Raw genomic sequence first — 25,054 nt, forward strand, 5'->3', positions numbered from 1 at the left:
CCCCTTACATTATGTTACAGTGCGGTTTTTTGCTGCCCATATATGGTATACTGATTTGTAATGCTACATAGTCAACATTGTGTAACGTAAGAATCTTCATTAGCTTCTCAATGCTATTTGTGTGACACAATATTTAATTAGGTCATTTGTGCCTAATATTATATCAGCAGGATTATTTGAGGATTGCTTTCTTACACATTTTCACAGAAACACCTATTTTGTGACAAGGTTGCCGTCTTGTTTATTTTACTCTCACTTATTAGTCATTACTTTCTCTGACCAAACTAACAGGTCTGATTAATACAGATTTACTATACTGGTCTAATGAGATCGGATGTGGCACTGTGAGTGGTCACATCTATATCCAATCCCACTTTGCATGGTGCAAATGACCAGAACATTCTTTTAATTATTCCATCGGTGGATGACACACATAAAAATATATATTTTTAACATTTAATGATAAAAAATTTGAGTTTTATCTGTTTACGACTATAAATCATTTATTTTGCTTGAGTGCGCCAAAACAAGAGCCTTCTTTCTTTCTTCTCCTGGACTTGCCAGTATATCCAACACAGACGCCCACCGAAACAGCACTGTAAACGACTCGGCGGGGAATTGTTGGAGCGACTCTTTCTAAGGTGCGTTTAAGACACTTTTTAGAAAGATCACTCGAGAAAAATAGAAAATAAAATAAGAAAGCTTATGGCTGCTAAAAACCAGAAGCCCTCTTGACCACGGCCTGACTCCTGCCACACCAGACAAAAAACTGATTTGCCTGAGCCAGGAGGTGGGGATATATGGACGGGCCCACTGCATGCTATGAGGCCAAAAGCTTAGACCGTTTGGTGCAAATCTGCTGTCGCGTCATCATATCCCAATGTTATCCTGTGGATAACCTGTGGACCCTGCAGGAGAAAAAACTGTAGCAGCAGCTGGGAGAGTTACATGAAATGAGGAGCTGGTGCAGCTGGTTAATGAGCTGGAGGAAATCACAGGAACTATACAGCAGCTGCAGCAAATAAAGAGTCAAAAGTTATCATAATGCTGATTCCACGGACCTGTGTGTGGCTGGCCGGGATGCTGATGCAAAGGAGATCCAAGCTGGTGGTGAAGGAAACCTGCAGAGTTCCAGCTTAGATGTGGAAAGCTGTGGAGTTGGCTCTCTAGGAGAAGGTAGATCTGATGGTGGGTGACAAAGTGCCAGATGTGGCAGCTTCTAGGTACACAATGTGGATCTGGTGGTGGCTGTGCTCTCAGGGTCTGGTCTAGGATTGGCTATCAACCATTGATGATCTGGAATCATTGATGGTTTATACCTGATGATAACTAGTTTTACCATCAAAGGAAGAGAGCCAGGTAGTTACCCGCCATCGATAGTAGCTGTGAAGATACTGGGTTCCAAATCACTCAGGCACAGTGGTAGATGAAAAACCAACAGTGGTTATTGAACAGAATGGGTTATAAACAGCTCAGCACACCTCTGTAATCCAATTCCACATGACAATTCCCACCACAAACTGCTGACAGAGCATCACTTCTTAGTCAAGGAGCATAGAATCTCTTTCAGCTCTCTGGTTAACTCTATTTATATTCCTCAGAAGCTTCATATTACATGGGGTGTGTGTGACTTCTTTGTCTAAGGATCTTACAGCATTGGAATACAATACATATTCTAATCAAGGTGATTACATCAGCCAGAGAGCAACCATGTCTGGTCAGCTCACTGTTGGACAATAGGGAGTAAATAAGAAGGGACAATGGTACCTTATATGACTCATCCTTTGAGTGTCCACTGTGGTGGTAGTAAACGATAGAAAACTAGGTCTAACATGAATACATTATCTAAAGGGTAACAGATAACGTAACACAATTGCATATATTAACAATATTACGGTTGATTTAAACACAATATTGGGTGAGCAGTAATGGACATGTTATGGAGAATGAGGAAACAGATAAATTTAATGTATAGGGATATGGGGATAAAAAAAGTACATATCTGACATAAGAAATGAGGCATAGCTATATTGTCACAGGCCTCTCATTTCCTCACAGTAGCCATGGGCCAGATGTTATTTCCAATAATTTACAGACTTCTGCGGCTGCACCGAGATGCTAGGCTGTCAGCCAGTAGCCCTGCACCGCTCTGGCTCTTACATATAGTGTGCTGTTCCTGCTGGGAATGGGATGCCCCATCCACCTCACTGACGTGACAGGCTCAGATGTCAGTCATGCAGCCCCACTGCGCCCACTCTCTCCATACTCATACATACATGCCTTTCTGGGAGTGTCTCGTCCTGGTTGTCAATGAGACAGTGTCTCTGGCACAGCTGTGTAATCATGATGTGAGTGTGTGCTGAGTAGTGAGTACTGCTAGCAGCAAGTCTCACAGCTTAACTGCAGTGTATCAGTGTGGTGGGGGTGGGAGAAGGGGGTTGCTACACCAATGAGTCAAGGAATGGAGTAGTTGCATGGGACTCACACAGCAGGTGGTGAAAAGCTTAAAAAGGAGGAGTGGTTGGAAGGGAAAGGAACTATTTATTTATTTTTTATTTATTAGCAGTTTCTTATATAGCGCAGCATATTCCGTTGCGCTTTACAATTAGAACAATTATAGAACAAAACTGGGCAAAGACAGACAGAGGTAGGAAGGCCCTGCTCACAAGCTAACAATCTATAGGGAAATAGGCATTGATACACAAGGATAGATGCTACCTGTCACATAATGGTTCCCCAGGTTGCTAGGTTAATGGGTTGTATATATGATCCCCCCGCAATGTTGGAAGACAAAATGTGAGGTTATGTGGACTGTACAGAGGGGATGTAACTGGATAGGGAAGCATTGAAGGTTATGTGTGTGGGTCAGGAATTTGGTAGGCTTGTCTGAAGAGATGAGTTTTCAGAGAACGTTTAAAGGTTTGGAGACTAGAGGAGAGTCTTATTGTGCGTGGGAGTGCATTCCACAGAGTGGGTGATGCCCGGGTAAAGTCCTGTAATTTTGAGTGGGAACAGGTAATACATTTGGATGAGAGACGCAGATCTTGTGCAGAGCGGAGAGGTCTGGTAGGGAGATATTTTGAGATTAGTGAGGAGATGTATGATGGTGCAGTTTGGTAAATAGCCTTGTATGTAAGTAAAAGTATTTTATATTTGACACGGTAGAATACCGGTAACAAATGGAGGGACTGACAGAGCGGATAAGCAGATGAAGAACGTCTGGCGAGGAAGATTAGCCTTGCAGCTGCATTTAAAATGGATTGAAGTGGTGATAGCCTATGTTTGGGAAGACCAGTAAGGAGACTATTACAATAATCAATGCGGGAGATGATGAGTGCATGGATTAGAGATTTTGCAGTGTCTTGTATAAGATAAGGGCGTATTTTGGATATGTTTTTAAGGTGCATGTAACATGATTTAGAGACAGATTGAATGTGTGGAACAAAGGACAGTTCAGAGTCGAGGGTGACACCTAGGCTTGAGCTTGTGGGGTGGATAGTTGCATTGTCAACAGTTATAGAGATATCAGGTTGGTAACTACTCTTAGCCGGTGGGAAAATAATTAATTTGGTTTTGGAAATGTTGAGTTTGAGGTGGCGAGATGACATCCAAGATGAAATGGCAGACAGGCATCCAGTGACACGAGCCAATACTGGTGGTGACAAATCTGGGGAGGATAGGTAGATTTGAGTATCATCAGCATAAAAATGATACTGAAATCCAAAGGAGCTGATTAGTTTACCAAGAGAAGAGGTATAGATTGAGAAAAGCAGAGGACCTAAGACTGAGCCTTGAGGTACTCCAACTGATAGAGGTAGAGAAGAGGAGGTAGAATCAGAGAAGTGAACACTGAAAGAGCCATTAGATAGGTAGAATGAGAACCAGGAGAGGGCTGTGTCCTAAAGACCTAGAGATTGTAGTATTTGTATGAGAAGAGAGTGGTCAACAGTGTCATAAGCAGCAGAGAGATCTAGAAGAATGAGTAGTGTGTAATGGCCTTTTGATCTAGCAGTGACTAGATCATTCACTACTTTGGTCAGCGCCGTCTCTGTGGAGTGTTGGGCATGAAAGCCTGACTGAAGTGGGTCCAATAAGTTGTGGGAGTTAAGAATGTGTGTGAGGCGAGTGTAGGCAATTCTCTCAAGTAGCTTGAAGGGACCTGGTAGCTGAGAAATGGGACGGTAGTTAGAGAGTGTGTTTGGGTCAGAGGTGTGTTTTTTTAGAATGGGAGTAATGACTGCATGTTTAAACAAAGAGGGAAAGATACCAGTAGAGAGAGAGATTACAGATTTTAGTTAAGGTTGGGATAAACACAGGAGACAAGGTTTTACTGACCTGTGAGGGTATAGGATCAAGAGGAGAGGTAGTGGAGTAGGAGGATGGAAAGACTGATGATACTTCATCTTCACTTGTGGGATCAAATGAAGAGAAAGTGCCAGACGGTTCAGGTAGGGAATTGAGCAGGTCACTGGCTGAGGAAGAGCATACCATTTCATCTCAGATTTTATCAATCTTATCCTTGAAGTAGGAAGCAAGTTCTTGTGCACTGATAGTAGCTAGTGGGGGAGGTGAGGGAGGGTAAAGAAGTGATTTAAACGTATTAAAAAGTGGCTTGGGGTTATTGGCATGATAAGAGATGAGAGATTGGAAATATGTTTGTTTGGCAGTGTCCAGGGCCTGATGATAGGAGTGGTAGGTAGTCTTATATGTGAGAAAGTCACTTGGATTCTGAGATTTACGCCACTGATGTTCTACTTTACGTGACAGTTTTTGTAGGTGTCTTGTTGATTTAGAGTGCCATGGTAGGCATCTAAGCCTACGTGGAGTGTGATGGGTAGCTGGAGCCACTTCATCAAGGGCACTCTCTAGGGTCTGCTGCAGGTGTGATATAGCAGTGTCAGGTGTAGTAAATGTAGAGATTGGTGAGAGCAGTTGTTGCAGGGAAGTGGAAAGCTGTTGAAAATGTATATTGGCCCTCATTCCGAGTTGATCGGTCGCAAGGCGAATTTAGCAGAGTTGCTCACGCTAAGCCGCCGCCTACTGGGAGTGTATCTTAGCATCTTAAAATTGCGACCGAAGTATTCGCAATATTGCGATTACAAACTACTTAGCAGTTTCAGAGTAGCTTCTGACTTACTCAGCATCTGCGATCAGTTCAGTGCTTGTCGTTCCTGGTTTGACGTCATAAACACTCCCAGCGTTCGCCCAGACACTCCCCCGTTTCTCCGGCCACTCCTGCGTTTTTTCCGGAAACGGTAGCGTTTTCAACCACACGCCCATAAAACGCCGTGTTTCCGCCCAGTAACACCCATTTCCTGTCAATCACACTACGATCGCCGGTGCGAAGAAAAAGCTGTGAGTAAAAATACTATCTTCTTAGCAAAATAACTTGGCGCAGTCGCAGTGCGAACATTGCGCATGCGTACTAAGCGGATTTTCATTGCGATGCGATGAAAAATACCGAGCGTACGACTCGGAATGAGGGCCATTGTTAGTATTTCTGTGGGTTAGTAGGTTCAGAAGGGATTAGTGAGGGTAAGGACTCTCAAGGGAAATTGGAGTGGGATCCCACATGTACCAAAGTGGGTAAAGAGCAGCTTTTAGGAAGGAAATAGGTGAGCCAGACCCTGTGGTTGACCCTTCTATACCTCATGTGGGGTGGAACTTTGGACTCTCCAGTTCCTCAGGAGGCTGTGGATTCTTTCTGCCCACTACCTGGTGGTTCTGTGGTCATCTCAGGCCATGAACCTCCCAGATGCCTGGCCTCCAGATAAATATGAAATGGTCATGGAGGTGGTCCTGGGCTCTGTACAGGAGGAGGTGGAACAAGCAAAGGAAAGTTTTGACCCTTCTGAAGGGGCAATGGTGGACATTGCGAATGGTGAAGGGAAGGTTTTTGTGGGTGAAGAGTGAGTTATGCCATATATAGCAGAAGCATGGGTCTTCAGCCTATATGATGTGCCACCATTAATGTGGCTTCTGTCTTGTCCGGCCAGCTTGATTTATGGGCTTTGTCATTTTTATAAGCAGGATAAAGGCTGAGTTTTTTATTTCTGCAGTAGACTAGAATAAGCCCAGACAGTCCACTTCCATTATACCACCGGAATGTGACGGTCAGTGACCACCGTGCCATCACTTACCTGTATGCTTATATGAAACAGAATGATGGAAAACTTACACGGTTTCTTTACATCTTTTGGGGTCCACTCCGAGATTAGATATTATGGCGTAATTACTCAGACGGGAATATAAAACAGATAAAAAAATAAAAGCTATAATGCAATAATTAGATGCAAACAAAAGCTTTTATTATGAAATCATACAGGGGAGTATCCGCACCATATAGATGTAACATACAACAAACCACCGCAGATGGAACCCGGGTGACTCTAATGCACATGATAATGTACAGGGTATATATGGATAGGATCTTGTATCAGAAAACACTCCATGTCAAGATGAGTGTCTGCAACAAGTTAGGTAAACTACAAGAAGTGAAAACACGTTCCAATGGCCGCCATATTGTCGTGCAGCAATACAGATTGTGGAAACTGGCATTACACATTCACATTTACACAAAGCACAAGATACAAAATAAACAGCAGAATAAAGACCTAAGCATTTGGGATGCATTATTTAGGAAGTAAATAGAGGTACATTAATGAAAAGTGTGAGTAGCAGTCATCAGTCTGCTTGTGAAGGTCTCTAGAGTGGAGGCCTCTTGGACTGTGCAAGGCAGTGAGTTCCATGGTCAAAGCTAAACGTTCAACCCATAAATGAATTACAGGAGATTCTTGGTACTGCTGGTAACAGTCCTTCATCTGTAGAAGCCAGCAGGGCAGTAAGGAGGCAGAAGCTGCTTCTAGTACCTTGGACCATGTAATGCTGGGCTGGGAAGGTCATTTAGCTAATTATGAAATAGATTTGTCATCTTACAGGCAGCCGGTGAAGGGAGTAGAGAATGGGTGTTATGAGGCTGGAACGGGCTGGTCAGGTAACAGCTTGGCTGCTGCATTCTGTACTAGCTGCAAGATATAGTGCCCTGAGGAAGCCTATGAGCGAAATGTGCATTGGCGTTAGGCTGATGTGTCTAATGTGCAATATATAAATGTTAGAAAAAGTGTCCGATCAAATGTGTGTACGTACATAGGAGAATGTGCCTCTGTTAACCTGCAGATAGCGTTACGACGAGCGGTGCAACTGCCCGCCCAGTCATAATACTATATGTGACTGGTAGAAATCTGAAATTAATTACTGCACTGATGAACATATAGTAGAAGTATTGATAATTAAGATCACAGGAGAAGGTGTTATTATTAGCCTGTATACAGTGTATCTAACGAGCGGTGCAACCGCTCGTCTCATTGTGAAACATATGTGATTGTTGGAAATTGGAAACTAATTACGGCACAGCCAAACTTGTAGCAGTATCTACACAGGAGAATGTGCTATTATTAGCCTGTATACAGTGTACCTGACGAGCGGTACAACCGCCCGTGCTACTGTAAAACATACGTGACTGTTAGAAATTAGAAACGAATTACAGTACTACCAAACTTACAGCAGTATCCTCAGGAATCAATAATCTCCATTGTGACATTTCACTGACGTGCTGCACCATAACAATCACTGCACTGCCAAACTTATAGGTGGAGTTTATAGCAATTAAAAACATAGGTGAATGTGTTATCATCAACCTGCATACAGCATACCAGATGAGCGGTGTAATTGCCTGTCTAATTGCAATAATATATACGACTGTTAGACACTTGAAAGCAATCACTGCACCGCTAAACATCTAGCAGGAGTACGCTTATTACCAAGTGTATAAGCATATGGATTGAGTTGGATCGAGATCTCTATTAATGAGAATGAGAACTGCGCAATATTAGCAGCAGAAAGCAAGAATCCAACTATAGAGGCACTAACTGCAACTACAGATTGCACGGTGATATATTTAAATCGTGCACATCATATCAGATGGGGCGCTGGATGACCACATAGGAGTTATTGCTGGCCCAAATTACTGTGTCAACTGACTATCTTTGGATCTTTTCTGAGTCACAGATCACATGGGAAATTAAAGGTGGTGATTCAGCAGGACATTGTAGTGACAATAATATTTTATAGCAAATTCACAGTCCAGCTTGCCAATATTATTCAGGCAACTGTGCCTATATAGCACTTGATGTGGGTAATGTGACAACTTTGGGTGCTTTATTGAGTGACTTATCTCTTACCTCACATGTATCTTTTGCACTACAATAAAAGACACAATAAATCACCTTGAGTAAACGAACTCTGCAGGCATAATATGCAACACCCCAGGGATGGGATCGTGTGGAACCTGCAATAACTATTACAATATAGGATCTGTGTCTCTGTCTGAAATCATCTGTTAACCGACACACATTTACTATCATAATTATTAATACCATATTGCATCTGTGGAACACATCCCAGTAATGAGTATTATTGCAGTTAAATATTCACGTATTTCCCAGTAAGAACCTTTTATGTCAATATAACTCAGTGGGAACCAGTACGGTTTACGCACATTAGGACCATCTTATTACATAAATACAAAAGGCACTCGACACACCAGCTTTGTTTTTAATCTTTATTCACTTAATTTTCATTCTTTTTCACTTTCCTTACTATCTTTTATTACTTCGCTTGATTACAAATTTAAGGACAATACTAGTCTGATTAATATCCTTAATTATACATAAAATTAATAAATATTAAGTGTGGCAATTTTGCCTATAAATACGAATAACATAGGGATTTTTTAACAATTTATCAATAAAGAAAAATATTTTAATATATTGGATATTGGGTTGTGTGCACCGCACAAAAAAACTGATTTCTTTTTTCTTTCCCCTCCCTTTGGGGATTTGACTTTATTCCTTGACCTAAATCAGTTGGTAGCACCTATAATTACCTTGAGAATGTCCCACGATTTATTCACTTAATTGTGATAGTGGTATTATTTAATATAAAGGTACCCCAAGTACATAAACTATCAGGACAGTTATATCCTGGTGCGGGTTACTCTCCAATTGGGAGGAGAATTTACTTTCTCCACCTTTTGGAAAACCTGAAAGCTCTGTAATTCTTTTGCTGGGTGACCCAGGTAGATGGCATTGCAGTAGTCTATGAACTTCTGAGGGAATCAAGAGCTTGATTCTGGTTATGGTCCACAGATGGAAGAATGAGGATTTGTATGTGGCGGATACCTGATGTCTGTGTCATCCACATACCAGGACAACACAAAGATTCAGCACACGTTCAGTATTTTGCGATTCTGAACACCAAAGCATAAATCCAGATGGTTGGTAAAGCTGTAGTCTTGTCCTTTGTTTGGGAGCTTCTATTATGTTTCACAAAGACTGAGTCACAGCCAACTGGCATCATCCACCCCTGGCGCTCAGCTAGACAACCATTTATTGGTATTAGGTTCTCAGTACATGGAGCAAAAAGCAGGTCATCTGCATAGCAGTGGTAGATCAGGCCATGACGTCTGATTATATCACCCAGAGGTAGCATGTATATTTTATAAAGCATAGGAGATCGGATTCACCCTTGAGGAACATTGGACGACAGTGATAATTATACTCCAGAAGATGTAAATGGTTTCGGACTTGGGTAATGTTTAATATGTTCAACAAGAGCAGATTTATTTCTCTCACAGCATGAAAATGGCCTCTCACCTGTGTGACTCCTCTGATGTGTAACAAGATTTGATTTCTGTGCAAAACATTTCCCACACTCAGAATAGGAATATGGCTTCTCACCTGTGTGACTCCTCTGATGTCTAACAAGATGTGATGTCGATGAAAAACATTTCCCACAGTCAGAACAGGAAAATGGCTTCTCACCTGTGTGACTTCTCTGATGTGTAACTAAATGTGATTTGTGTGCAAAACATTTCCCACACTCAGAACAGGAATACGTCTTCTCACCTGTGTGACTTCTCTGATGAATAACAAGATGTGATTTCCATGCAACACATTTCCCACACTCAGAACAGGAGTACGGCTTCTCACCTGTGTGACTTCTCTGATGACTAACAAGATGTGATGTCGATAAAAAACATTTCCCACACTCAGAACAGGAATATGGCTTCTCACCTGTGTGACTTCTCTGATGTATAACAAGAGCTGGTTTCTGTGCAAAACATTTCCTACACTCAGAACAGGAGTACGGCTTCTCACCTGTGTGACTTCTCTGATGACTAACAAGATGTGATGTCGATAAAAAACATTTCCCACACTCAGAACAGGAATATGGCTTCTCACCTGTGTGACTTCTCTGATGTCTAACAAGATGTGATGTCGATAAAAAACATTTCCCACACTCAGAACAGGAAAATGGCTTCTCACCTGTGTGACTTCTCTGATGTGTAACAAGAACTGATTTACATGCAAAACATTTCCCACACTCAGAACAGGAAAATGGCCTCTCACCTGTGTGACTTCTCTCATGTCTAACAAGATATGATTTATATGTAAAACATTTCCCACACTCAGAACAGGAAAATGGCCTCTCACCTGTGTGAGCATGCTGATGAATAACAAAATGTGATTTGTATGCAAAACATTTCCCACACTCAGAACAGGAATATGGCTTCTCACCTGTGTGACTTCTCTGATGTGTAGCAAGAAATGATTTATATGCGAAACATTTCCCACACTCAGAACAGGAATACGGCTTCTCACCTGTGTGACTTCTCTCATGTCTAACAAGATATGATTTATATGTAAAACATTTCCCACACTCAGAACATGGAAATGGCCCGTCCCCTGCCTTAGCTGGCTGATGGGTAATAGGCTTTGTGTTCTGTGTAAAACATTTGGCATCTATAGAACAAGGAAACACTGTATCTACTGTCAGAGCTGTAACAGATGCACCAATATCAGAGTGATCAGGAGAACATTTCCCAGTATCAGAGGGATCAGCTGATAGAGCTGGATGAATAATTGGGGTAATGGGGTTAGCTCCTGGAGAATCCGGTCTACTGTCATTATCTGTTATTTCAGAATCTAGGGATAACATTAGATGTCCTTCTGAGATATTCCTGCTTGTGTGTCCATCTGCTGGAAATAAAATACATTAATATATATAATGAGTAGACAAGACCCAGGGTGTTACAGGATACAATATATAATTCTATAACTGACATTTTTACCTGTAATCATTGCTTTTATGTTTATTAAAAAACAAAAAAAGCTAGGATGCTTAGAATGGAGCTTGATCAACACTGAACGCTCATGTGGGATTACTAGAGGGGACGTGGATGCTCATGTGGGATTACTAGAGGTGACGTGGACGCTCACGTGGAATTACTAGAGGTGACACGGACACTCACGTGGGATTACTAGAGGTGACACGGACGCTCACGTGGGATTACTAGAGGTGACACGGACGCTCACGTGGGATTACTAGAGGAGACAGGGACGCTCACGTGGGATTACTAGAGGTGACAGGGACGCTCACGTGGGATTACTAGAGGTGACAGGGACGCTCACGTGGGATTACTAGAGGTGACAAGGACGCTCACGTGGGATTACTAGAGGTGACGCGGACGCTCACGTGGGATTACTAGAGGTGACACGGATGCTCACGTAGGATTACTAGAGGTGACATGGACGCTCATGTGGGGTTACTAGAGGTGACATGGACGCTCATGTGGGATCACTAGAGGTGACACGGATGCTCATGTGGGATCACTAGAGGTGACATGGACGCTCATGTGGGATTACTAGAGGTGACATGGACGTTCATGTGGGGTTACTAGAGGTGACATGGACGCTCACGTGGGGTTACTAGAGGTGACATGGACGCTCGCGTGGGATTACTAGAGGTGACATGGACGCTCATGTGGAATCACTAGAGGTGACACGGACGCTCATGTGGGATCACTAGAGGTGACATGGACGCTCATGTGGGGTTAATAGAGGTGACATGGACGCTCATGTGGGGTTACTAGAGGTGACATGGGCGCTCGTGGGGTTACTAGAGGTGACATGGACGCTCATGTGGGGTTACTAGAGGTGACATGGACATTCACGTGGGGTTACTAGAGGTGACATGGACGCTCACGTGGGGTTACTAGAGGTGACATGGATGTTCATGTGGGGTTACTAGAGGTGACATGGATGCTCACGTGGGGTTACTAGAGGTGACATGGGCGCTCATGTGGGATTACTAGAGGTTATATGGACGCTCATGTGGGATTACTAGAGGTGACATGGACGTTCATGTGGGATTACTAGAGGTGACATGGCCACTCATGTGGGATTACCAGAGGTGACAAGGACGCTCATGTGGGATTACTAGAGGTGACATGGACGCTCATGTGGGATTACTAGAGGTGACATGGACACTCATGTGGGATTACTAGAGGTGACACGGACGCTCATGTGGGATTACTAGAGGTGACATGGACGCTCATGTGGGATTACTAGAGGTGACACGGACGCTCATGTGTGATTACTAGAGGTGACATGGACGCTCATGTGGGATTACTAGAGGTGACATGGGCTTTGCAATAATAAAACAGCAAAGAAGAGACAGTGCTGTCCTGTTTGTGCACTAATAAATAATATATAACCTTTATTAAGTACAGTAAAGTATGTAAGATAAATCAGTGATATATTAAACACAAAGGTAAATGTATAAAGGTGAATAAAGTAATAAAGAAACAAGTGTATTTGTTGTTAAACATCGGCATGTATATTATATTGGGTGATAATTGATTCAGTGCTGGTAATCCTGGTCAGTAAGAATATATTTATATATTACACCCATACGAGGATGGGATAAATTACACATTTAATAATATTGTGGCAGAGTTTCCTCCAGCGGTAATCTCAATGGAACATCATACTGTATGTATAAACACTGTGTGGGGGGGATTCAGTTCATCGCAAAAACTCCCTAACCAATTAGCCGCAAAAAGTTATTGGTGATATTTCTCCATAGATTTTTTATTTTGCTCACAAATGTCTGCGCACTGAGCAGTTGTGCGGTGTTAGAAGGAACTCATTTATAATAAGATTTTAAACCTATCGGTAAATCTATTTTTCCTAGTCCGTAGAGGATGCTGGGGACTCCGTAAGGACCATGGGGTATAGACGGGCTCCGCAGGAGACATGGGCACCTAAATAGAACTTTTCCTATGGGTGTGCACTGGCTCTTCCCTCTATGCCCCTCCTCCAGACCTCAGTTAGAGAACTGTGCCCAGAGGAGACGGACAATACAAGGCAGGATTTAAAAATCCAAGGGCAAGATTCATACCAGCCCACACCAATCAAACCATGTAACCTGGAACATACATAACCAGTTAACCGTATGAACAACAACAGTGACGGTCCAAAACCGACTCCAACTGTAACATAACCCTTATGTAAGCAACAACTATATGCAAGTCTTGCAGAGTTTCCGCACTGGGACGGGCGCCCAGCATCCTCTACGGACTAGGAGAAATAGATTTACCGGTAGGTTTAAAATATTATTTTCTCTTAAGTCCTAGAGGATGCTGGGGACTCCGTAAGGACCATGGGGTTTATACCAAAGCTCCCAATCGGGCGGGAGAGTGCGAATGACTCTGCAGCACCGACTGAGCAAAAGCTAGGTCCTCGTCAGCCAGGGTATCAAACTCCGACCAAGTCGCCGCACGGCAAAGCTGTAATGCCGAGACGCCTCGGGCAGCCGCCGAAGAAGAGCCCACCATTCCTAGTGGAATGGGCCTTAACCGAATTTGGAACCGGCAATCCAGCCGCAGAATGAGCCTGCTGAATCGTATTACAGATCCAGTGAGCAATAGTCTGCTTCGAAGCAGGTGCGCCAATCTTATTAGCAGCATACAGGACAAACAGTGCCTCTGTTTTCCTAATTCTAGCCGTTCTGGCTACATAAATCTTCAAAGCCCTGACTACGTCCAGGGACCTGGAATCCTCCAAGTCACTCGTAGCCACAGGCACCAGATGGAATGAAGAAACCACTTTAGGCAAATATTGAGGGTGTGTCCTCAATTCCGCTCTATCCACATGAAAAATCAAGTAGGGGCTCTTGTGTGACAAAGCCGCCAATTCTGACACTCTCCTTGCCGATGCCAAGGCCAACTACATGACCACCTTCCAGGTAAGAAATTTAAACTCAACCCTGTTAAGTGGTTCAAACCAGTGTGATTTTAGGAACTGCAACAACACGTTCAGGTCCCACGGTGCCACTGGAGGCACATAAGGAGGCTGGATGTGCAGCACTCTCTTTACAAACGTCTGGACTTCTGGAAGAGAAGCCAATTCCCTCTGAAAGAAAATCGAAGGGCTGAAATCTGTACCTTAACAGAACCTAATTTCAGGCCCATATCCACTCCTGTCTGCAGGAAGTGGAGAAAACGCCCCAAATGAAAATCTTCCATAGGCGCGTTCTTGTTTTCACACCAAGACACATACTTTCGCCAGATACGGTGATAATGTTTCACCGTCACCTCCTTCCTAGCCTTTATTAAAGTAGGGATGACCTCCTCCGGAATCCCCTTCTCCGCTAGGATTCGGCGTTCAACCGCCATGCCGTCAAACGTAACCGCGGTAAGTCTTGGAATATACAGGGCCCCTGTTGCAACAGGTCCTCCCTCAGAGGGAGAGGCCAGGGATCTCCTGTGAGCATCTCTTGAAGATCTGAGTACCAGGCCCTTCGAGGCCAGTCTGGAACAACGAGTATCGTCTGTACTCTTCTTCGCCTTATGATCCTCAACACTTTTTTGATGAGAGGAAGAGGAGGAAACATGGAGACTGAGTGGAACACCCACGGTGTTACCAGGTAGTCTACTGCTACTGCCTGAGGGTCCAGAGACCTGGCACAATACCTCCGAAGCTTTTTGTTGAGGCGTGACGCCATCAAGTCTATTTGAGGAATTCCCCAAAGACGTGTTATATCTGCAAAGACTTCTTGATGAAGTCCCCACTCTCCTGGATGGAGATCGTGTCTGCTGAGGAAGTCTGCTTTCCAGTTGTCCACTCCCGGAATGAAAACAGCCGACAGAGCGCTTACGTGATTTTCCGCCAAGCGAAGAATCCTTGCGGCTTCCGCCATCGCGACTCTGCTTCTTGTCCCGCCTTGGTGGTTCACATGAGCCACTGCTGTGACATTGTCTGATTGAATCAGAACTGGTAGGTTTCGAAGAAAACTCTACGCTTGTCGAAGGCCGTTGTATATGGCCCTGAGTTCCAACACGTTAATGTGTAGACAGGATTCCTGGTCTGACCACAGTCCCTGAAAATGTTTTCCTTGGGTGACTGCTCCCCATCCTCGGAGGCTCGCGTCCGTGGTTACCAGGATCCAGTCCTGAATTCCGAACCTGCGACCCTCCAGCAGGTCAGCACTTTGTAGCCACCATAGGAGAGACACCCTGGCCCTTGATGTAAGTGCAGATGCGACCCGGACCATTTGTCCAGAAAGTCCCATTGAAACGTCCTCGCATGGAACCTGCCGAAGGGGATGGCCTCGTAGTCCGCCACCATTTTTCCCAGAACTCGAGTGCATTGTTGAACCCTTTTCGGTTTTAGCAGGTCTCTGACCATGTTCTGGATGTCCTGGGCCTTCCCCAACGGAAGAAAAAATAGGATTTTGGTACTTACCAGGTAAATCCTTTTCTTTGAATCCATAGGGGGCACTGGAGTACTCTTGGGATATGGACGGCTTCCACCGGAAGAAGGCACTGAATAAATTAATTTTGAGACTACTCCTCCCCTCCATATCCTGCAGCACTTCAGTGTTTTTTACTGAGCCGAACAGGATCGATAGAGAGATTGACAAAAGGAGAATTACATATAGTCTCACAGACAACAATAAAGTTGACACAACGTAACAGACAACTAAACAGTTGACACCATAACTGATTAACCCTTGTTAAATTTAAACCAGTCGTGAAAGTGTGTTACCATAAGAACCACTGAACTCCTAAAACAGGTAAACTGCTCTGGGTGGGCGTCCAGTGCCCCCTATGGATTCAAAGAAAAGGATTTACCTGGTAAGTACCAAAATCCTATTTTCTTTTTCATCCACTAGGGGTCACTGGAGTACTCTTGGGATGTACCAAAGTCTCCTCCGTGGCGGGAGAGCTGTTTGGCACTTGTAACACTAAACGGCCAAAGCTAGATGCTGATGCCGCGAACGTATCAAACTTGTAAAAGCGCACAAACGTGTGCACTGACGACCAAGTAGCCGCACGGCAAAGCTGTGTCGTAGAAGCCCCACGACTCGCTGCCCATGACGTCCCCACAGAACGTGTGGAATGAGCTGTTACTGAAGTAGGTGGTTGTAACCTAGCATAAAGGTAAGCCTGACGTATAGTCAGTTTGATCCATCTGGATAAGGTCTGCTTAGAGGCTGGCCAACCCCTCTTAGCTGCGTCATAGAGAACAAACAACGTATCTGTCTTACGCACAGTAGACGTTCGGGAAACATAGATGCGCAATGCGCGAACCACATCCAACGTTCCAGAATCTCCTGTTAACACAGGAACTACTATTGGTTGATTGATGTGAAAAGACGACACTACCTTTGGTAGAAAAACGGGATTCGTCCGAAGTTCCGCTCTGTCATCATGAAAAATTAAATACGGTGACTTGCATGACAAGGCACCCAAATCTGAAACACGCTTAGCCGAAGCTAAGGCTAAAAGAAAAATCGTTTTCCAAGTGAGAAATTTAATATCCACTTGTTGTAAGGGTTCAAAGTAATCGGACTGTAAGAAATCTAAAACCAGATTCAAGTCCCATGGTGCTGTAGGTGGAATAAAAGGAGGCTGTATCCTCTTTACACCCTGTAGAAACGTATGTATTGACTGCAACGAGGCCAATTTCCTTTGAAAATAAATTGACAACGCAGATACCTGCACCTTTAGTGTGGAAAGACGTAGTCCTCCATCTAACCCCATTTGTAAAAATAACAAAAGACGGGATAATTTAAAAGACGATGTCGGAAATTTCCGAGCTTCACACCAACCTATATAAGTACGCCAAATTCTATAATAATGAGCTGCCGTAACCGGCTTCCTAGCTCGTACCATGGTTGGTATAACAGACTCAGGAATGCCTTCTTTCCTTAAGATGGCCTTTTCAACAGCCACCCCGTCAAACGCAGCCGCGCTAAATCGGGGTAAAGGAACGGACCCTGTTGTAACAGGTCCGGACGTAGTGGGAGTGGCCACGGATCGTCTGCGAGTAACCCGAGGAGATCCGAGAACCAAGCCCTCCGAGGCCAATGAGGCGCTATTAGAATGACTGTGACGAACCCTCTCTTGATCCGTTTTAGCACCAGCGGGAGCAGTGGAAACGGTGGAAATAGATACACAAGGCTGTATGGCCACGTGGCTGTGAGAGCATCCACCGCCACTGCCCTTGGATCTCTTGTTCTGGACACATATCTTGACACCTGATGATTGTGGCGGGATGCCATTAGATCCACCTGAGGGTAACCCCACTTCTGGATCAACATCTGAAATACTTCTGGATTTAACGCCCACTCTCCTGGATGAAAATCCCGACGACTGAGAAAATCTGCCTCCCAGTTGTCCACTCCAGGAATGAACACTGCCGATAATATCACCTGGTGATATTCGGCCCATCTGAGGATCCGAGCTACTTCCCGCATAGCCATGCGGCTTCTCGTTCCTCCTTGTTTGTTTATGTATGCGACTGCCGTCGCATTGTCTGACTGCACCTGAACAGTCTGAAAACGAAACATGTACACCGCTTGTCTTAGAGCATTGTAAATCGCCCTGAGTTCCAGAACATTTATGGATAGCGATCTTTCGTGATCTGCCCAGAGGCCCTGGAGCCGATAACTCTGAACTACAGCTCCCCAACCTCTGAGACTTGCGTCTGTTGTCAGAATTATCCAATTCGCGACGCCGAATCGTCTCCCTGCAGATAGATTGTGTATTTTTAACCACCAGAGAAGAGACACCCTGACTTGTGGTGACAACCTCACCCTGTGGTGCAACTGCAGATGTGATCCCGACCACTGTGCTAACACCTCCAGTTGAAACGGACGTGAGTGAAATCTTCCGAACTGAAGTGCTTCGAAAGCCGCCACCATTGTGCCTAAAAGGCGAATGCACAAATGTACTGAGACTGTGCGTGGCTTGAGCACTAATTGCACCAGATGACGAATGCCCTGTACTTTCTGTTGTGGCAGGTAAACCCTTTGTTTTACTGTATCGAGAATCATCCCTAGGAATTGAAGTCGTTGACACGGAATTAGATGTGATTTCTTTAAACTGACTATCCAACCGTGCTGAACTAGTACATTGTACGTTAGCAAGGCATGTTGGAGAAGCAATTGTTGAGACGGAGCCTTTATGAGTAGATCGTCTAAATACGGAACAATTATTACTCCTAGGGACCTGAGATGAGCTGTCATCACGGACATTACCTTGGTGAATACCCGAGGCGCTGATGAGAGGCCAAACGGTAGAGCCTGAAATTGGTAATGGTCTCGCCTTATCGCAAACCTTAAGAAACTCTGGTGAGGTGGCCAAATCGGAATGTGCAAATACGCATCCTTGAGATCTAGTGCAATCATGAATTCCTGTGGCTCTAACCCTGCAATTACTGACCTGAGAGATTCCATCTTGAATCTGTGGTAAGTGACGTAATGATTGAGACCTTTTAGGTTCAATATTGGCCTGACTGAGCCATCTGGTTTTGGTACCAGAAACAGACTGGAATAATAACCCTGCCCCTGTTCCTGCACAGGGACCGGAATTATCACTGCAGCATTCAGCAGAGACTGAACGGCAACCTGCAGAACTGCTTTCTTGTCGTCCGACACAGGCAGTCCTGTCGTGAAAAATCTTCCTGTCGGAAGATAATCGAACTCTATTTTGTAACCCTCTAATACTAATTTGCGGATCCACCCATCTGTGGACGTCTGCAGCCACGCCCCCTGAAAGCTCTGAAGGCGTGCTCCCACAATTGGAGATCCGAGATGGGCTGGGAGCCCGTCATGCCACTGGTTTGTTAGTGGTCTTGGTGTCTTGACGACCTGCATTGGATTGTCGGGCACTACGTCCCCGACCTCTTCTACCCGGCGTGACTGCTCCTGTGCCCTGCCCACGAAAGGGCTGAGTTCTAAAGGATTTGAACGCCGGACCAGAATATTTCCGTTTAGGTATAGTTGTAGGCGATGGAAGAAAAACAGACTTCCCTCCAGTAGCCTCAGAAATCCATTTGTCCAATTCCGGACCAAAAAGTTTCTCGCCATCATAAGGCAATGCCTCTATACCTTTTTTAACCTCCGTCTCCGCCTGCCACGAACGCAGCCAAAGTGCTCGTCGTACTATGACTAGCGATGAGGACAGGCGAGAAGTAAGCTGACAGACGTCAGTAGAAGCTGTACATAGATATTCAGCAGCTTCCCAGATTTGATCCGCGAGAAGTATAAGATGATCATCTTGCAGAGCCGATTTGAGCTCTTTTATCCATACCATTAAAGCTTTAGTAACCCAAATGCCAACCAACCCAGGTCTTAACAGCACTCCAGCTGCTGTATACATGGACCTTAGCATAGCCTCTATTTTACGATCTGCAGGGTCTTTAAGCGTAGTAGCAGTTGGTACTGGTATGGTTAACTTCCTTGTAAGTTTAGATACGGATGAATCCACCAATGGTGGGTTCTCCCATGTAGCTGTCATGGACTCTGGAAACGGGTAACTCGATTTAAATCTACGAGGAATAGAAAACCGTTTATCCGGATTTTTCCGTGATTCCAGTAACATTTTATTAAGAGACTCCGAGATAGGGAAACACATCGGAGATCTCTGTCGTTTAGTAAAGACTACCTCATCATTCGTCAGTGGCTCCTCAGTTTCCGTAAACTCCAGCGACTGACGAACTGCTCTGATGAGATTGTCAATACCTGGGCTGTCAAAGTCGTCACTTTCTGACTGTTGTTCTATTTCGCCCTCCTCATACTCCTGTTCAGTGAGATCTAGTATCCCAGAGACAGGAAAATTAGTAGGAAAAGGAAACTTATCTTTTCCACTCAAGGTGGACTTATGACCAGTTTGAGACTCCCCAGGTAACTCAAATGGTCTCATCTTAAACTCAGATCTTGCCGCCTCTCTTTCTTCACGAGAGGCGGCCAGCTCTGATTGTAAACCAACTAATACATCTGCAAGTAAAGCCCATGGAGGGTCCAGAGATGCTGGCTTTACTTCTGGAATGGAAATCGTATTTATGGCTGTATTAACAACACATGCTGTACATGTGGTGGATCCATCAGGCAACACACTCTTACAGACATGACATGACAAATGTTTCTTAGATTTTGCTGGTGTCTTACTCATTATGAAGACAGACAATACAAACTACACACAGACAGACTGCACGACTCAGTAATAACACCAAAGTTCCTGGTATATATCTAGGCAAGTGCAGTGCCTGCCAGCAATACGAAAACTGACCCCAAAATTCCCCTAGTACCACTCTTAACCGAGATGTAATATAGGAAACCTGGAACAGACAGGAGAACATTAAACATACTAAGCACCAAGCCTTTCCTTAAAGCTTGACACTGCCAAATACTGTTAAAGTCTCCCCCCCACTCCCACGACCTCCGTGTACCGCACCGGGTCTGGGCCTGTGGAAGTTTTGCAAAGGGCCGTGTGAGCGGCCTGTTCTGTAGGCCCTGGACAACGGGAACTCCTCGGCTGCTGCGGGCGGATAGCGGAAGCAGAGAGCGTACTGCATAGAGCCGTGGAGCGGCCTATGCACACGTGCTCCCGCCCGTCACACACAGCATAGCGGCGTGTCTGTGTAGCCAAGCAGCGCTGCTGCTGCTGCGGCGCAGGGAGCAGCGGTCTCTTAGGATGCTGGGAGCCGGAGAGTGAGAGCGCGCCGCATGGACCGTGAAGCGGCCCATGCACACGCGCTCCGGGCAGCGGTGAGTACCCAACCAATCCCCAACAGTGGAGCGGCAGCAAGCGCTGACCGCCCCAACCCAACATACCTGGACCGTGACAAGTCTATGACGGGGCTTTCATCCAAGCTCCGTCCAGCTTTCCTGCAGGCAGCCTGCAAGTGGAGTGAGGGGGCTCTTTACAGAGAGGTCCGACACTCACGGCTACTCAGCCGCTTCCACTGTCCCTGACCCACGCCTGTTAGAAGGGGGGAAAGGACGTGGAAATTGAAAAAAAAAAAAAAAACTTAGAAAAAATTCCAATACTTTGTGGACGAGCTCCACTATGCCTTCTAACTGTGTCGAGCACAGAAAAAACACTGGAGTGCTGCAGGATATGGAGGGGAGGAGTAGTCTCAAAATTAATTTATTCAGTGCCTTCTTCCGGTGGAAGCCGTCCATATCCCAAGAGTACTCCAGTGACCCCTAGTGGATGAAAAAGAAACCTTCATTTGTTCCGTATCCAGTATCATACCTAGGAACATTAGTCGAGTTGTCGGAATCAACTGTGACTTCGGTAGATTCAGAATCCAACCGTGTTGCTGGAGCACTCTCAGAGAGAGCGTTACACTGTTCAGCAATTTTCTCTCTTGATCTCGCCTTTATCAGGAGATCGTCCAAGTATGGGATAATTGTGACTCCATGCTTGCGCAGGAGCACCATGATTTCTGACAAAATCCTCAGGGCCGTGGAAAGCCCAAACGGCAACGTCTGAAATTGGTAATGACAATCCTGTACAATGAATCTTAGGTATTCCTGATGGGAGGGATATATGGGGACATGAAGGTACGCATCCTTTATGTGCAGTGACACCATACTGGCTATAATCGTCCTGAGGGATTCCATCTTGAATTTGAATCTTTTCATGTACAGGTTTAGGGATTTTAGATGCAAAATAGGTCTTACCGAACCGTCCGGTTTCGGGACCACAAAGAGGGTTGAGTAGTAGCCTCTTCCCTGCTGGTTCAAGGGAACCCTGATAATTAGTTGCTGTAGACACAGCGTTTGAATTGCAGCTAACACTACATTCCGTTCTGGTGTAGAAGCTGGTAATGCCGACTTGAAATATCAGCGCGGAGGCACCTCTTCGAATTCCAGTTTGTAACCCAGGGAAACTATTTCCAACACCCAAGGATTCAGGTCTGAGCTGACCCAGGCCTGGCTGAAAAGTCGAAGACGTGCCCCCACCGGTGCAGACTCCCTCAGGGGAGCCCCAGCGTCATGCTGAGCGTTTTGAAGTAGCCGGGGAGGACATTTGTTCCTGGGCACTGGCCGAAGCGGGTTCTCTATCCCTCCAGCCTTACCTCTGGCAAGGAAGGAGGACCCCCGACCTCTTCTGGACTTTTGCGACCGAAAGGACTGCATCTGATACGGTGATATTTTCTTTTGCTGTTGGGGAATAAATGGTAAAAAATAAGATTTTACTCACCGGTAAATCTATTTCTCGTAGTCCGTAGTGGATGCTGGGGACTCCGTAAGGACCATGGGGAATAAACGGGCTCCGCAGGAGACTGGGCACTCTAAAGAAAGATTTAGTACTACCTGGTGTGCACTGGCTCCTCCCTCTATGCCCCTCCTCTAGACCTCAGTTAAGGAAACTGTGCCCGGAAGAGCTGACAGTACAAGGAAAGGATTTTTGGAATCCAGGGTAAGACTCATACCAGCCACACCAATCACACCGTACAACTTGTGATAACATACCCAGTTAACAGCATGAATAACAAACGAGCATCACTCAACGGATGCCACATAACATAACCCTTTAGTAAGCAATAACTATATACACGTATTGCAGAAAGTCCGCACTTGGGACGGGCGCCCAGCATCCACTACGGACTACGAGAAATAGATTTACCGGTGAGTAAAATCTTATTTTCTCTAACGTCCTAGTGGATGCTGGGGACTCCGTAAGGACCATGGGGATTATACCAAAGCTCCCAAATGGGCGGGAGAGTGCGGATGACTCTGCAGCACCGACTGGGCAAACACAAGGTCCTCCTCAGCCAGGGTATCAAACTTGTAGAATTTTGCAAATGTGTTTGAACCTGACCAAGTAGCAGCTCGGCAAAGCTGTACTGCCGAGACCCCTCGGGCAGCCGCCCAAGAAGAGCCCACCTTCCTTGTGGAATGGGCTTTCACTGATTTTGGATGCGGCAATCCAGCCGCAGAATGAGCCTGCTGAATCGTGTTACAGATCCAGCGAGCAATAGTTTGCTTTGAAGCAGGAGCACCCAGCTTGTTGGATGCATACAGGATAAACAGCAAGTCAGTCTTCCTGACTCCAGCCGTTCTGGTAACATAAATCTTCAAAGCCCGGACTACGTCAAGCAACTTGGAATCCTCCAAGTCATGAGTAGCCGCAGGCACCACAATAGGTTGGTTCAAATGAAAAGATGACAACACCTTTGGCTGAAATTGCGGACGTGTCCGCAATTCTGCCCTGTCCATATGGAAAACCAGATAGGGTCTTTTACATGATAAAGCCACCAATTCTGACACACGCCTAGCCGAAGCTAAGGCCAACAGCATGACCACTTTCCACGTGAGATACTTTAGCTCCACGGTTTTAAGTGGCTCAAACCAGTGGGATTTCAGGAAACCCAACACCACGTTAAGATCCCATGGTGCCACTGGTGGCACAAAAGGGGGCTGAATATGCAGCACTCCCTTAACAAACGTCTGAACCTCAGGCAGTGAAGCCAGTTCCTTTTGAAAGAAAATGGATAGGGCCGAAATCTGGACCTTTATGGACCCTCATTTTAGGCCCATAGACACTCCTGACTGTAGGAAGTGCAGGAACCGGCCCACCTGGAATTCCTCTGCAGGGGCCTTCCTGGCCTCACACCAAGCAACATATTTTCGCCATATACGGTGATAATGCTTTGCTGTCACGTCCTTCCTAGCCTTTATCAGCGTAGGAACAACTTCTTCGGAATGCCTTTTTCCGCTAGGATCCAGTGTTCAACCGCCATGCCGTCAAACGCAGCCGCGGTAAGTCTTGGAACAGACAGGGCCCTTGTTGCAACAGGTCCTGTCTGAGAGGCAGAGGCCATGGGTCCTCTGTGAGCATTTCTTGCAGTTCCGGGTACCAAGTCCTTCTTGGCCAAACCGGAACAATGAGTATTGTTCTCACTCCTCTTTTTCTTACAATTCTCAGCACCTCTGGTATGAGAGGAAGAGGAGGAAACACATAGACTGACTGGTACACCCATGGTGTTACTAGTGCGTCCATAGCTATTGCCTGAGGGTCCCTTGACCTGGCGCAATACCTTTTTAGCTTTTTGTTGAGGCGGGACGCCATCATGTCCACCTGTGGCAGTTCCCAACGATTTGCAATCTGTGTGAAGACTTCTTGATAAAGTCCCCACTCTCCCGGGTGGAGGTCGTGCCTGCTGAGGAAGTCTGCTTCCCAGTTGTCCACTCCCGGAATGAACACCGCTGACAGTGCTTGCAGGTGATTCTCCGCCCAACGAAGAATCCTGGTGGCTTCCGCCATTGCCACCCTGCTTCTTGTGCTGCCCTGGCGGTTTACATGGGCCACTGCGGTGATATTGTCTGATTGAATCAGCACTGGTTGGTTTCGAAGCAAAGGCTCCACTTGACTCAGGGCGTTGTATATGGCCCTTAGTTCCAGGATACTGATGTGCAGACAAGTCTCCTGACTTGACCACAGCCTCGGAGGCTTGCATCCGTGGTCACCAGGACCCAGTCCTGTATGCCGAACCTGCGGCCTTCGAAGAGGTGAGCACTTTGAAGCCACCACAGAAGAGACACCCTGGCCTGGGGGACAGGGTGATCAGCCGATGCATCTGAAGATGCGATCCGGACCACTTGTCCAACAGATCCCACTGAAAGATCCTCGCATGGAACCTGCCGAAGGGAATGGCTTCATATGACGCCACCATCTTTCCCAGGACTCGCGTGCAGTGATGCACCGACACCTGTTTCGGTTTTAGGAGGTCTCTGACCAGAGTCACAAGCTCCTGAGCCTTCTCCGCCGGGAGAAACACCTTCTTCTGGTCTGTGTCCAGAATCATGCCCAGGAAGGGCAGACGCGTCGTAGGGATCAGGTGCGACTTTG

The 25,054-nt window shown here is 45.7% G+C and overlaps 1 protein-coding gene across 1 annotated transcript in view; it reads right to left on the reverse strand.

Moving 5' to 3' along the window:
- Positions 1-6,286: 6,286 nt before the first annotated feature.
- Positions 6,287-25,054, reverse strand: part of LOC134994782 (zinc finger protein 883-like) — a 57,540-nt gene continuing 38,772 nt past the window's right edge. The window contains exon 3 of the mRNA XM_063951004.1: positions 6,287-11,096. Within this exon, the coding sequence (XP_063807074.1) occupies positions 9,613-11,096 (1,484 nt within the window). The 3' untranslated portion in view covers positions 6,287-9,612. The remainder of the gene's footprint in view (positions 11,097-25,054) is intronic.

Source organism: Pseudophryne corroboree, unplaced genomic scaffold (genome assembly GCF_028390025.1).
Source record: "Pseudophryne corroboree isolate aPseCor3 unplaced genomic scaffold, aPseCor3.hap2 scaffold_1322, whole genome shotgun sequence".
NCBI classification, from domain to species: domain Eukaryota; kingdom Metazoa; phylum Chordata; class Amphibia; order Anura; family Myobatrachidae; genus Pseudophryne; species Pseudophryne corroboree.